The 15584-nt window shown below is 42.0% G+C and overlaps 1 protein-coding gene across 1 annotated transcript in view; it reads right to left on the bottom strand.

The window, feature by feature from the left end:
- Positions 1 to 12487: 12487 nt before the first annotated feature.
- The window catches only part of RNGTT (RNA guanylyltransferase and 5'-phosphatase), a 170409-nt gene continuing 167312 nt past the window's right edge, over positions 12488 to 15584 (bottom strand). Inside the window, exon 16 of the mRNA XM_066179570.1 lies at positions 12488 to 15297. Coding sequence (XP_066035667.1) covers positions 15134 to 15297 — 164 coding nt within the window. The 3' untranslated portion in view covers positions 12488 to 15133. The remainder of the gene's footprint in view (positions 15298 to 15584) is intronic.

Here is a 15584-nt window from a genome sequence, read left to right as displayed (position 1 = left end):
TGGGGGAGGGACAGCATCCAGGAGTCCTTAAGTACCAGGAGCCTGCTTCTTCCCTCTGTTCGTTCACAGAATCTGCAGATCCTACTGGAGCAAGGGCTGTGCAATGGACTCAGCTCTGAAAAAGTACAGTGAGCCAGGTAGCTCTTGAAAGCACAACACACTCTGTATTGCACATCCTGTCTGCATGAGCTCACCTTGCCCAGCTAGGACAGTCAGACAACGCACAAATGAGCCTGAGACTGGGCTAGGACACAAGGAAGATAAAAGACCTAAAGGTCTCTAGGCAAGCTGAAAACGTTCTAGTAGTCTTGGAGCCATATTCAGCTAAAAAACCTTAGGCACTGATGCAACAAAAGGATTATGTCTGGTCCAGAGAGTATTTAGAGTGTATCAATTGGGTTCCTGTAGGATATATACATCCCACTGATACTACAAACAGCTTCTGAGCATCCAAGAAGCTGAAAAGTCCAGCACAGAGCCACGTACATCCAAACAATATAGACTCCCAGCACTCCCTGCTGCCCGCTCTGTACTTGCCGTGGTACATGAAGGAGGACCTGCCATCTTTCCCTCCACTGCTGTAAATCAGGGTGCATCCACTCATTTCTCTTGACACAGTGTGGTGGAAGGTGATGTCCTATCCATCCACCACTGGTTTTTACCTCCTTCCATTCTCAGAGCAGACTGAGAAATCCTCACAGCATGGCTTCTGTCAATGCGTCCCAGGCCACGATGGGGGCTCCTGCACACAAGATCAGAAATTATTGAAAGAATAAAAATCCAGTAACAGTTCTTGCAACTACCTCCTCCAGCTTCTTGCTTTCTCATCCCCCTCACTCTTGGGTTCTGCAGCAATAACAGCAGCAGCAGAATTTCTCTGAACAGAATAATACTGCAGAATTCAGGTTATCTCTGGAAAATCTTCCCAGAACAGCCTGAAGTGGCCACATGATTTTAGAGAAAGTGGGAGGATGTCACTTTCACTCTAAGGCCAAGATTAATTGCTGAGCTGGATCCATTAATCCTGTCTGAGCTGCACAGGTCTCTGAATCGCCTGCTTCTTCTGGGAACACTGAAATATTAGCAAACTATCAGCAAAGAGTTTTTGTATTAGAAACTAATACAAAAACTATCATCACCCCAAGCCGTGTTCATACAGTGCTAAGAAACTATCGCATGCCTTTGCACAAATTATGTTGACCTCTTATGCTACCAAGGTAGCCTTTATTAAAGAGATTTAATCAGGTTCAGAACAAAAGATCTTTTGGAAGACCAGAAAACTGTATAAAATAACTACCATAAAGAGAAAGAGGTTTTTGAGCTGCTCTCTGTGTATTTATTTTCTGCATGTGAAATCAGTCAGTCATTTTGAATGCTTGATAAAATCAGGGACAATTAAACGAAATTGAGCTTTAATTTCAGACTGTGACATATGTCTACGGCTAAGTATTTCTTTCTGCAGTGTCTGGAATTACTAACCAGCAGCACAAGCTAAGTTCAAATATCAGTCAAGGTGGGAAAAATTCTTCACTGATCAAAATGCAGACAATTAAAGTGTTGGAATACTTTGCATTACTCTCAGAACAGGACAAGGTCAAGCAGCAATGACCCATCTAATGAGGAATTCCACCTTTCTGCACAAGAGGATAAATGAGCCCCGCTGCGAGCTGAGCCCTCAGTATTCATGAACAGCACCGGTACCTGTGCTCCCAGCTTCCTGCACATTCAACATCACCTTCCTGAGCTGCACCAGTGAAGATCTGTAGAGAAATGATCCTTTATTGGCAAAGGCACAACTGTAACAATTGTTTTTAATCCCAGTATCAAATCCAACTTTTATATCTTGTAAAACCAAAACCATTTTTCTCTGCTTCTTATGTCCATTGTATCTGCCGGTTACAGGGTCTGGCTCTGGCTCTTCTTCTCTGAGCAACTGGTGCTTCCCTGTGAACCGACTGGACAATTGGTCCTCCTGAAAAAGTTTGCTTGTGCATCAGACTTTTTTGCCATCCCACATTGGCTCTGAGTTTGACTCCTGCTCCTGTGTCTTTGATGGCAGGTCTAGGCTGGCTGTTAGCCTGGCATAAAGGGCTGTGCGTGCATGATTTTGATCATGTTCTTTCCTTTCAAATCCTCAGATGACCTATGAGAAGAACAAAGCTTTTCCAGACTGAGCAGATGGCTTGCAAAGGGCTACTTTTTCAGGAAGCGTAGGCTGTGTTAATGACTTTTCCAAAGTTCCACTGTCCCATTACCAACAATGTCATTTCCAGAAAGTGAAACCTATGGCGAGACAGCAAGGAAAGACGATTTTAACAATACAGGACTCTCTTCAGCCTATGTGAAAAAGTTGTAAAAACTTTTTGGCCACACAGTGATCCAGATGATTTTCCTGTAGGTTCTGGATGGCTGAAGTCCTACAAAGGGGAGCAGAAAGGAGATGACTTGTACTTTCAGTTGAGACTACAGAGACTAACTGAATCATTTCATTAGAGACCACATGGATTCAGAAAAGGGGTTTGATTCCATCTAAATCTCTTCATCACAGAAAGCTACAAAGTAGGATATTACACAGACTAGAGGGGAAAATTAGTATCAAACTCCTTATGAAGTTGCTCATTTGTGAAAAATCCATCCAGCTCAGTCCCTAAGGCACAATGGCTGGCCTATCAGCAAGTCACTGTTCAAATTCCCTCTGTCCAGTGACAGCTCTATCACAGCAGAAGAGGTGTTAGATGTCTTACTAGAGGTTAGCAGAGCAACTTACACAGAGAACTATGGGTCTTACCATTTCCCTTTATGCCCTAATGAACACTCATGTCTAGAACAAAAAAATCTCCTTTTCTCAGTGACAACTTTGAGAGAAAAGTCATCTAAGAAGCTGGTTAAGATCCAGCTCCAGTGCAGTAAAACCTTCTAATGTCTATTTCCATCTACCTTTGAAATGCAGACTGCTACACAGAAGCAACCAAATATCCTCATTTAACCTCTTATATGGTTATCAAATCAAAAGGAAGAACAGTGAGAAATCCAGCAAATCAAAGGCATCACAAGAGGGTTCAGGGACTTCAAAACAGCCTCTCACATGCAACACTTGCATCGGAAAACAGGGGGAGAAAATCTGTGTTCAGCTCTTCACTCAGCTTAGGACTTATTCCTGTAATATTCTGACATCTTTTTCTATTATAACAAAACTTAATCCACTTCACGTGAGTCACGTATTATCAATTCTGTTTACAGCACAGAGTGCCAAGCAAAAAACCTTTAACAATACCGAAAGTTACCCACTCAAACAAAATCTCTGGACAGCAGGATTATCTTTTATTCTATTATTTATTTCTTGGAAAGATATAGAAATGCTATTTGAATTTTTAGCTGCCCAAGTACATCAGAGAATAGCATATAAATAGGATTCACTTGCAAAATGGAGGCAGAGCCAGACCCATGGAATATGTCAAAAGGGAGCTTAATTATGCCCTGTTTTTAATGAGTGACAAAACTGTGCCATGAAATCCATAACCGAGGTATCAGAGAAATTTGAAACTCAGTGAAGTTGAAACAAATATTTAATTCTATAGTATGCACAAACATAGCTGAGAAATTACCCAAAGATTTCTCTTAGAAACATCAAAGCAGTTAACTTCAATCCCATTTTTCTGGGGCTGATATTCTCTTTCATTTCCAGAAAGTTTAGGGAACTAACAATGGTCTTGGCAAACATTTATTCTGACAAGTTAGTATGCAGTCCTTCTAGCTATAACAAGTATACTTATTCCCTGGATCTCAGTTTACACATCATTCTCTCTACCCACCAGCATTTTGGAACAGAGCCCTGTGTGTTGAGGAAGTTACAGCAATAGAAAATGCTACCCCCATACCTAGTCACATGGATGTCATGAAGCTGAATTTTTCTTTATCCAGAGGAATAGAGGAAACCAAGAAAAGCTAGATCAGCTCAACTGAACGCCTGTGAGCTTCCGCTGATCCTGCTTGGATACCACACCTTGAACTTAGCTGATTGATCTTCCCTTCAACAGGACCCATCATGGTCACCTTGGTTGTGGCAGTCTTTCCTCCTTCAGGACATTGAAGCACTAGCCCAAAACATGGCAACAGAAGGTCTTGCTTTCATTTCACATCACTGTTTCGATTTTAGATGGTTTTCTACACCTGGAGCAATTGATTTTTCCTCAATGCTGAGCAAAACAGAAACAGGCAGTCTTTGCCAGCCAGCAGAATCTTTGAGTTCCCATTTAGAGAAAGTCAGATGTGGCAATGATTTAGGCATCACAGACATGAAAGAATGACACTGGGTTCCTATTTGGGAAATTACACTGTTCTAAATTTAAGGCTGACATTGGAGATTTTTTTTTTTTCCAAATCATCTTCTCATTACTCCAGGCTTTATGGATTTGTGGGTACCTCAGTCCTTGCATCCTTGGAAGATGCAGGAAAAGATTTTGAGTTGTCATGCAGGGTAATTTTGTACTCTGTCACAGGACTATATCTCAGCAGAGAGAAGTTGTAGGTTCTGCCATGGAAATGGCATTCCAAATAGCAACTCCTCTGACTTTTTATCCCCATTTGCAAAACAGGACAAGAAACCATCTTGCAGGAGCATAATCCAATGTCACTGAATACCCTTGTGACCCCAGAAGGGGGGTACTCCAGAAACACAGAATGATATTTTAAGCACAATTACCAATGAATGTATTTGTGACAGCAATTAAAAACCTCTAAAAGACCATCTGCTTGTGGAACTTTGAGGTGCAACGGACATTGACAATGGGCTTGCTTGCATAGATGCTATCTTTCAGATTTAATCTATATGTGCTGTATGTGCACATGAGACACTGCACAACAGCCATTCACTCATGTTAGAAAGTAATTGTGGTATTCTGGGTGATTTGTTGACTAGTTAATGGCTGTCACTGAACATAATGTATGCACATTAGCTGTCCTGTTTTAATGAGAAACAGAACTCTTTAATGTTCTTCTTCTGACATTTTTTGATTTTTAATATGCAATTAAAAAATTACAAATGCAACCCTCAGAAGAGGTTGGACTAGACAATCTCTAGAGGTGTCTTCCAATCTCAGCTATTCCGTGACTTTGTGAAAATATCTTTGAGTCTTTAAATAGCATTAGGGAGAATATCATCACCTGTGTGACAACAGCTGAGACACCAACATGGCTGGTAGCACAGATGAGATTGTAGTGAGTTGCTTTCATCTCATACTGCAGCAGAAATGCCTTAACCTTATCACACAATGTGAACACAAGAGCTCACTAAGTGCAATTTCAGACAGGAGCTTGTCCCATCTGGCTACATTTCATCTGGTCCCATCTTTCTGCACCTTACTCAACTCCTGCACAATGAAAGTGTCTCTCTGTAAAGGACTGAAAGAAAATTCCACATTGCCATCAAAAAGAGCCCAAGGCTTGGACATGTGTATCCCTGGGGAGGGGTACACACACATTTCTGCCTGACTCTGTGAGCCCTTGGACTAGTGTGACTTGTCACCTCAATGGTGGTGGCACAAATTGGGGTCTCCATCTGTAAGTCTAGGCTTGGTTTGGCATTTGGCACAGTTGATGCTGATGTCCTATTCCATAAAAGAAAAAACAATATCCCCTCTCTCCTGCAGTTTCATGAGGACCACAACTACCTGAAAGTTACTTTGTTTGTTGCTTACCCAGATTTTTGCTGTGCCGTAACTTTATGTCAACATGATCATCTGTGTTTCCTGGAGTTTGTTCTAAACAAATCTGAACAAAACCTTCCATTATAACTGCTCAACAGAATTTCTGGTTTGTGGTACAAAATTGCTTGGCTGGCATCCCACAGCCTAGCACAATACATGCAAGCTTGTGTTATAAGTCACCTTTAGCCGGGATCGTGGCCCTGATCACTCGCCTGGATGTCAGAATGAATTTTGCCACTAAAGTACCTGCAGCTGGGCACAAGGGAGGTGGTGTGACACTCTGATACCATTTCTTTTAAGGAACAACAGGCACACTTTGGATGGGAATTGAGTTCCATTGTCACTTAGAATCTGTCCAGGAACTTGAAAACGAGAGTCTTAGCACTTCCAGTCTCTGGGCTGAAGTAATTTGCACTGAGTATTGCAAGCTATTTTCAAGGCTCATCTAACAAAGCTGAAAAAATTCAGTTTCTGAAAAGTGCAGAAAAGATTTCCTGAATTCTACTTGCTGACTGTTGTACTGAAGAGCACATGGTGTTTGTGGATAATCTGGACATTGCATTGCCATTGTTGATCACCATTTACCCCACAGACTAGCTGGCCAGCATCTAGCAAGCGAAGAATCCTTGCATGCTTTTTGTAGGACAACGAACCTGGACTTGATGATCTGAGAGGTCCTAAAAAAAGTACTTTAATAATTTTATGATTCTAAGGCACATCACAAGAGGTGACAACCCCTTCAGCTGTCAGTGCATTTGCTTTAGCACAGTGGGGAGGGGATAAAGGACTAGAACCAGTTCATTCGGGAAATGAAGCCCTGCTGCTGAGCGGGGGGAGGAACCCATAGTAAGAAATTACTTCTGGAGAAAAGAGCATAATTGTGAGACATTTTGTAGTTCTAATGCCTCACGGATAGATTTGCATTTGCATATTACACACTAACCAGTCCCTTGTGCATCATTTAAACTCTCTTCACACAGGCAATGCTCCGTCAGTTTTCATAACCCAGCTGCCTGTACAGGAATTGTTCTGTTTTCCCTCCTGAAGCTGTATGTGAAAGCAGAAACATTCTGTGCTCACAACTGGCTTTGTGGAATGGGTATTTTTGTCAAATCTCCACAAATGCAGAAAATATTTTGCCTATGGATTGAACAGGAGCTACTACATAATGCAGTAAATTTTGAATTTCATAATCAGTGAGAGCTGAAGTTTTTCCTCCTTGAAGCTATCATTAGCAGATGTTGCAGGGTTTTAGTATCTGCCGCACAGTGCTCCACAGAGACACAGGTACATAGGCTTAACTCTTTTCTCCACCAATAGGGTGAGGAGTCCCAGTGTCACAGGCCACTGTTCTCATTTCTGCAAGCCTCATGATCACTCCCTGTTCCTTCACAGTTCTGGGCCAGCATGATCAAATCTTAACGAGAGTGCCTTTAATTTTCTGTGAAGCATCAAGAAGCCTCAGTAGCACAGACAGATTTCAAAAGGACAACCGTTATTATACACAAATCCACAAGGCCTTAGTACTTGTGGAGCCACTCTGTGTCGAGGGCTTTGTGGCTCCTGTAAATTGAAGACAGAAGAGTTACAAGAGTTGATAATTACAAAGCTCTAGCTGAAAGTGACCTCCTTTTGCTTCAGACCCGTGCGCCTGCATACTTGCTACTGTTGGACTGTCAGCCCATTTCCATTGGGATGACCCAGCCATGCACTTCCACCTCTCACTGGAGCTGAACAGCCTCCCCTGTTCCTCTGGGACCAGCTTGTCTTCCCTGTTGATAAAGTGGTGCCCTTGAGGGAAAGGAAGAGGGGTATTTTGCCACCCCATTAGACCAAAGCACCTCCTTCAGACACCTGTGCCTTTCTCCTCTAAAGCCTCCAGCCCCACTCCAGGGGACCTGAAGAGCATTACCAAGCTGTGCAGGCGAAAGCTATGCCGTGGGGAAACAGACACAAGCCTGTCAGTATCCAAACATCTCGGCTCACCTCCATGGGGCAATGCTGATGTAAGGGCATGACGGAAAAAGCCAATTTGCACTTTTATTGCTACAAATGCTGGAGGATATTGGGCTGGAAAGGAGGGTGCAACACTAGCCTTTTCCTTAATGTAGTCACACTGTTCTCACTGTGCCTGGTGGGCTGCAGCAGGCAGCTCATCCCACATTAGAGGGAGATTCCAGCACTACTTCTAATGGGTGCACCAGGCTCACCAACAGGAAATCACCATCCTCATTTAGCTACGTGCACTTTTGAAAAATGACTTGGCTGTGACACCAGAACCAAAGGAGGTTGTGTTTTTCTGCTTGACGCTTATAAAAGGAAGAGAAAGGCCAGCTGCTGGTTACACTGGCTGGCACAGGCTCCTCTTAGTTTCGGGGATAAAACACACCGATTTGATGAAAGCAGCAAATGCTGAAACGTGCAAAGCCAACCATGACTGCTTCAAACTACAGCATTTGCCTGCTGTAGATTATTTTTGCAGAATGCCAGCAGGTCCCTGACTCACCCGGATAAGTATTACCTGGCAGCAGAATTATCATTGATTTCATATGATTGATTTCTCAGCCAAAGAGTAACATACTAAACCTTTTTTGTTAAAAGAACAAACTACTATGGCAGGAGAAAGTAAATTATTCTGGAAGACCACAGCTTAAAGAACAAAAAACCTTTCAGAGATGTTTTTCAATGCCTGATGGAGGAAAGAGACTTGTTTTGCTCTTAAGTGCTTTCCAAGCAGTTATTTTATGGGTCTCAAACCTCCATGTTGTCAAACCAGAATTCTTCATTAAAAAGGTCTTGCATACAATATTCTATAAACTGAACCAAAGGAGATTATAAGTACTAAAATATGCAATGAAACAGGACTGACTGCCAAGCAAACTGACAGGGGGAATTCAAACTAAGATTGCTTTTCTATTCTTATCTTACCTCATTGTAAATCAGAGCTTTTGTTTACCCTGGAAAGACACATTTCTGGTTTTGCACTCCTTCTGTGCCACTCTGAATGTGTCCCCTTGTTCCTGCAATGCCAGGCCTCTCAGCAGACCTGCTTTTCTCTTGGTCCACTTCATCAGAAATACTACATAGCCATGTTTGTGGCCCATTTATGAGGCTTCTTAATCTGGAGTTCACCAGAGCAGTATTTGGCAAAGACAGCGACCTGGTATTTATTCTTTTACCTCTCTAGTCCTGGAGTCTGCTCAGTTCTTCATCTTAAATTAATACATACACAGGTAAAATATGTGTATCTCTATTGTCAGGATATGAGGTAAAAGGAAAGTGGAGCATGTAATGTCCTGGCCCCACATGCCCCAGCTTGAGAGTCCAGTTTGCCTTTGCCATGCAGCCAGGGTAGGTGGCAGGAAGGCCAAGGCCATACCAAGCTGCCACAACAGTAAAATCTGTAATGAGAAGCTCTATTGGCTCTGCATGTGGATTCATATAGCACTGATTTACCTAAAAAGGGCTCAAAAGTGTCTTCATACCCTTATGCTGTATTGCAGAGATGTGTCTCACATGCACTGTGCTGATCCACTGATCTGGGAGTGTGCTCATGCCCAAGGATGTAATTGCACCCCCAAGCTTTTGGAGCTCAGGAATAGCACAGCTGTTAGAAGAAAAATGTCTTACCTGTAACTCTGCTCTTTTAGGACTTCATCAGGAACATGCCGGCTCTTGGTCCTGCCGCACTGCTGCCAGCCCTCTCTCTTGGCAGTGCACCCGAGTCTGCTGGCTCCAGGGTAGGTCCTCACCCCTCACGCCAACCCTTGCTGCCTCCTTTTGCTCTCCTTCCTCTGCTCACCAACTTCTTTTCCTGTGTAAATGCCTCTTTTCTGAGTGACACTGATGTGTGCTCTGCTTCTATCTTTCTACTGGAGCTCCCTGCTCCCAGTGCCATCTCACTATTACTCCTTCCCTTCCTCTCCCGTACACAAGATACAATCAGTCCTGGATGCCTTTCATGCCCTTTGCAAGACCAAACTTGCAGCATCTGTATGGTGTCCTCTGTGTTGTTGCCGGGTCTGCAGCTGCTCCCACAGCAATGCACTGATTTTCTGGCCACAGAAACACTCAGCATCCCCTCCTGCACCCACAGCAGTCTGTGGAAATTTGTACTCTTCTTCCAAGCTTTTTCTGTTGAATCATCTTATCTTTTTGAATGGAAATTTTTACCATTTGGATTAAAGTTTCCCATCCATTGATGATTAAATTAGTTCAGAAACTTTTGAAGTATGTTTTAATAACCAAATACTGTTCCTCCAGTGTTATGTACTTGGCATTTATACAGACCTATTTCATATGATAATGTTATCGTCTCCCCACATTAGAGGAAGTTCTGAGTAGAAGAGTTAATCAAAACTTAATTTTCTCAAAGTATCATAGATGAATGCTCCTGAACCCAATTAGTATGCTTTCTGCTAGTCAAATAGACACAAAGATACTGAGGGTGGAAGAAGGAGATGAACAGTATTTCTGATGAAATAAATTCCTATAATGGGAGTCAATTTGACTATAATTTGATTTAAAAATGTCTATTGTTTTTACATCCAGTGCTAAGAGAAGTGGAAATGGTTTGCACTTAAATTTTACTTCAGGTTTCTTTGTAACACCGAAAGAAAGTATTATTACTGTTCCCTCATCAAGTTCACTGTCTTGTGTATTTTCACACCTCTGGATGGATGAACATCACTGCAAGGTTCATGCTCTTGTGCTCCACCCCCCCCCCCCCCCCCCTTGCTGAATCTGGATTGAAATAAACCAGATTAAAATGAGCCCTGACTGAGGGAAACCTGTTTTGTAAATGTCTCAATCAACCTCCAACCTCAGCCCTACAGATCTCCGCCGAAGCTCAGCAGACTCTCACCAGGGAAGCAGAAAGAGTGCTAACCTATACTCCCACTGCAAACATTAACTAATTTATCCAGATGGCAGTGCAAAGAGTATGCCTTACCTTTGTTTGTACATGAAATAGGGAGATGGGGTCATGAGGGAGGGAAGGGGAAAAGGGCTCCTTGCTCATACAATGAATACTGTCACAGCTGGTAGATGCTGTTTGATTTCCCTGTGCAAGCATGACTGACAGGGACAGTGCTGCCCTACCATCGATCCTCAAGGCTGGAGTCATACAGGGATGAGCATACAGGCTAAGAGCAGAGAACTGCCCTCAAAGAACATGAGTGGGGGGTCAGTCACAGGGCACAGGTTTCTCTCACACCTGATTGTGGGACAACTGGAAGAGCAGGTAGGCAAGTGTAAGGAGGAACCCAAGCTTGGGGAACTGTGCTGGAAGCACAGAGCGTAGAAACTTGATACAGAAAACAAAGGGATGCAGGTGAAATTGAACCCCTGCAGGGTTTGTGAGCCTTGGAAGCTGCAGCAGCCCCCAGGCAAAGTGAGAGCAAACCTCATGCTGTAGCACAGGACAGAAGCGGTCTGGCTATTTAAGGCATTTCAGCCAAATGTTACTCCCATTCAAGTTAGCAAGACTGCTTGGATTTAGCAGCAGCTGTGGGGGGCTTGGCTGCTGGCTGGGGTTAAACCATGACAGAGGACTAAAGGAAAGCAATATAATCTATTGAAAATAAATAGCTCTTGACCAACTAATTGGATATTTTTAATGACCTTATAAATTTAACTGACATTTCAAGAGTTTCAATGCTATGAAATAAAAATATTTAACACTTTGCTCACAAAATCCTAGTAACACAGGGCAGTAACATAAAATGTGTCACATCAAACTGATTGAGAAAGAATTGAGAGGAAGCACTGAAGAGACAAAAACCTGCATGAGAGATGCAAGAGGAACAAATCTTATTTCAGCTCCCCTTCTCTCTCTGCTGAGTACAGATGAATCCTAGGAAATTACCTTGCTGTGCCATCACCTTTGAGAATACTCTGAGATTGTAAGAGAAAATTATGCCTTACACATTATGCAAATATAAAGTCATGCCTCTTACACACAGAAGTGAAGAGCTAACGCAGAGGAGCAGGGATCCTGAAGGACTGCTCCAATAAAAAACCAAGCCCACACAAACTACACAGTGTGATGTGCCGGCCCAGACACATCAATCCCCTTCCTTAATGCATACAGAGCAGAAGACTGAGCAGGGGATAGAGAAGCTACCATACTTCTCCTGGTGTGCTCAAATGTCAGATCTGGTTTGGCATTTGCACTGAAGCACTGCAAAGTCAGAAATAGTTGAGAGAAGCACCACAAGAATTGCACACATAACAAGAACATAACAGCAGTGGAGGCAGGATCTTAATTAGAAAGAAATTATAAAAATCAAGATAGGTTTTTTAGTTCCTGAAAAGTGCCGCCTAGACAGCTGCAACTTGAAAAAGGGAACTGCCTCATTACAAGTCCAGGAGCTGATCCAAGTAGTTGGCTACCAGCTGTAGGGTCATGCTGAAGATAAATTGTCAGGGAAGACTCCTGCAGACCTCTTGCACAACTTTTCATGCAACTGCACTTAAAACTGAATGGATAAGCTACATAACATTAGCCTGTCACAGACAATGTACCTCAGGCACCAATTGTCTCCTTCTGATTCTATTTGCAGCAAGATCAAATTGCACTTTAAAAGGGGACAGTGGATCATGGCCACCGCTGAGCTGGGGGGCTCCTACCTCAGAGAAAAGCCACTGAAAAATGTGGATCATTTTCTTGGAGGACTGAACATCAGTAACACTGAGGTATCCTTGTACTTTGCACTGGTACCACAGTACCACGGGAAAGGCATCAAAAGCAAATACATCTTTAGGAAAAGTATTTTAAACCATTGACTTTATTAAAATACTTAATACATGGTTTTTAGAGGAATGTACTTACATTTTCTGGAAACTCCACTGAACCCAAATTTTAATTATATATTTAACAAATGACAAAACAGTGGATGAATTCATGCTGTACACCAAAGAGTAGACAAGTCAGGGTATTGTTTTTCATCATCATCATTATTTTCCTGGCACAGACTCTTCTTTGCTTTTTAGCTTCAATCTCTTGAATATCTAGTAGCAGAGAAAGGAGGTTTGCATTTCTCATGGCATTAATCTCATCTGGTCCAAGTAGAAGTCCATTTGTTTTCACCACCTTCATTCAAACCTTCCCCAGGAGCCTCCCCTTCCAGAAAAGCAAAGGTGATTGACCTCTCTGAAAAGCTACAGCGCAAGACGAGTTTGACAGCCAAATGTGAACATGGAGCTCTGTGCCTTCTCAGAATCATTACTCTTTCAAAATATCCATTTCAATCTGAGAGTGGGAAAAAAGACACTGTCAAAATACAAGGGCCAAAACACATACAAGGACTTAGTGGAATGCACATGGAAGACAGCTTGCTGTGCTGCAGCTCTGAAGTAAAAGGTAAATCAGAAGCTAGGTCTTGTTGAAATACAAGATGCGAGAGCTGGGAAGGAGAAAGACGGAAATAACCTGGACACATTCTTTAAAAAATGAAATGTCCTAACCTCATGGAGAAGGCTGTAATCATCATACACACTGCAATTGCCATGAACCATGGAGATCAGTGACAAAGTGTATGCTATGACAATCTCACTGACAAGTATAATCTGGGGGAAATTATTCATACTGAGCAAAGAAATAATTAACTGTGTGTTTCAATGCAAGATGCACAGAGGATGCATAGGTTTTCACATCAAATTAATAAGGCTCTTTTAAAGAGATCATTTTGCAATCTTGCATAGGTGATATATTTTTTCAATAGATAATGTGCAGAAACTATGTACAGTTGAAAAAAAGGACTTTGATGAAAGCATTTTTTCCCCTCAAGTTTTACCACAGTATAAAAAGTAACTTATATAACTCCTTCAGTTCTCTAAAACACATATGGAATATCCCAGAAAGAGAAACCAGGAACGCCATCTAAATGATGCCGTGTGCATTTATACAACAGGTTGAAACAACCAGAGAAGCCACCACAAAGCAAAGTCATAAAGTTTTCATATAGAAAAAAATTTAAAAAAACAGGAGTAAATTTTGTTTACAAACATGAAAACTCATTTAAACAAAAATGAATTTTAGTTATAACAAATTAATGACCTTCACTAATCAGACTACTGAATGGATGGATGACTCACACACTAAGTAAATGATAGAAAGAGCCAATTCAATCCCTGCTTGATAAATGGGATAGTAAACTTTAAAATCTGCATTTGGTTTCCAATTAATCCCAGCTCAGAACAACTCCTCCCTTAGACAGCCAGACGGCAGCTTCTCAAAACTAATATTATGAACATCTGCCAGTCTGCTGAAACAGAAGCCATTAGGGCATTCATGTGCTTCTTCATTTGGTAAGAAAGAAAGCCAGCCAGAGGATGAGCACACTGCCACAGGACAGCCAACCCCATCTTCGAAAATGAATGTCCTGTTCCCTTGCACACTCATCCACCGCCCCAAAATGACTTACTTTTGCCCTGCCATTATGTAAATCAGGAGACTTTCTGTCTGATGTGGCTCTCTTCCACTGAAACTACCTTCTCCTTTACACAGGAGTTGCCTGGCATTTGTTTTGCCATTTTGTGCCTGGATGCAAGACTTCATTATCAGCGCTGCTTATTACTCTTGCATATCACAGTGATGTGTACTTTTTAGTAGTATTTACAATGGTATCACTGTGGAGAACTAAGCCCTGTACTAGAAACAGTCTCTTTAACAGAGACCTTAATACTAAGGATTTGGTACATTTCTGATCTACAGATAAAAAGGCAAAGCTAAAATCAGCCCACTATATATTTGGCATTAGGTTCAAACATGGGGAAAAAGCAAACATCCAGCACATTCCCTTGTTTCAAAGGGACACTATTTACAAAAAGAATTCACTTTTTTAATATTTCAACAACAAAAACTCAGCTAATTTTGAAATTAGAGTAATCTAAGGCGGCTTAGTTTTTAATCAACAGAGAACACAAACAACATTGCTGTTTGCTGTTAAACACAAATCTCAGAAATGCAGGGAAACTATGATCTGTTATGCTATGGGTGACAAATTACAGCCAGTTTAATAACAACAGTAAAAAAACCACTTCTGTTTTTTTTTAAACACAGCTCCTAAAAAGTACGGCATCCCAATATTTCCTCAGTTCCAGATTGCTGACATTATAAATTAAAGGTGAAAAGAGATCCACGTATAAACAAGGCAGCTTTCCACTGACTTCATAGTACTTGGTTCTTGTCTAAACCTTTGGAAATTTAATCTTCAAATACCATAATGCAAGGTTGAATTCATCAGCTACAAAACAACGTCCATTTGTATGTGTAATTCAGAAAAACAAAACAAAACGAAAACCAAACTGAAGAAAACACACACAAGTATTTACAGCAATTCAGATCTCTGTTTTCCCAGCCTTCACACTTGCGTGTCACCTTCTGCAGAACTGTACACACACACAGATCCTCTGAGGCCAAGGCCCTATGTTATGGTACGAGGCCTTTTGGGCGGCGGGGGTGGCATGAGTTCAGTGTCAGGGTCAAGGTGGTGCTTCCGCGTCTGTCCTTGGGAAGCCGCTGCACATCGGTCAATGAACTCAAACAGCATCTCCTTCGTCACCGGATTCTGGATGCTGTTGCAGACAGCTGGGAACAAAGAACACATTCTCATGTAACTAAAATGATTTGTTCTAGTCGGCACTTCAATAACTTCACCCCATCTTGGCAAAATAAAAACATACTCTGGCTCAAGTATTAAACCTTAAACACATGCTTTGACAAGGTGGTTGTGTCTGGAGTCACGAATCTCTGCTCTGCCCCCCAGAGAGCAAAGCAATGCCATGGGCCTCTACTCTCACGGGAGTCTCTCTTTCTAAAGCAAACTAAAGGCGCGCGTGTGTGTGTGTGTAAGGCTTCCTGAAGCAACTGTAAAA

This window comes from Chamaea fasciata, unplaced genomic scaffold (genome assembly GCF_029207755.1).
Source record: "Chamaea fasciata isolate MVZ Bird 193981 ecotype frontalis unplaced genomic scaffold, bChaFas1.0.hap1 SCAF_3, whole genome shotgun sequence".
NCBI classification, from domain to species: Eukaryota; Metazoa; Chordata; class Aves; order Passeriformes; family Sylviidae; genus Chamaea; species Chamaea fasciata.
Note: the sequence above shows the minus strand (reverse complement) of the source record. Positions and strands in the feature narration are given on the sequence as shown.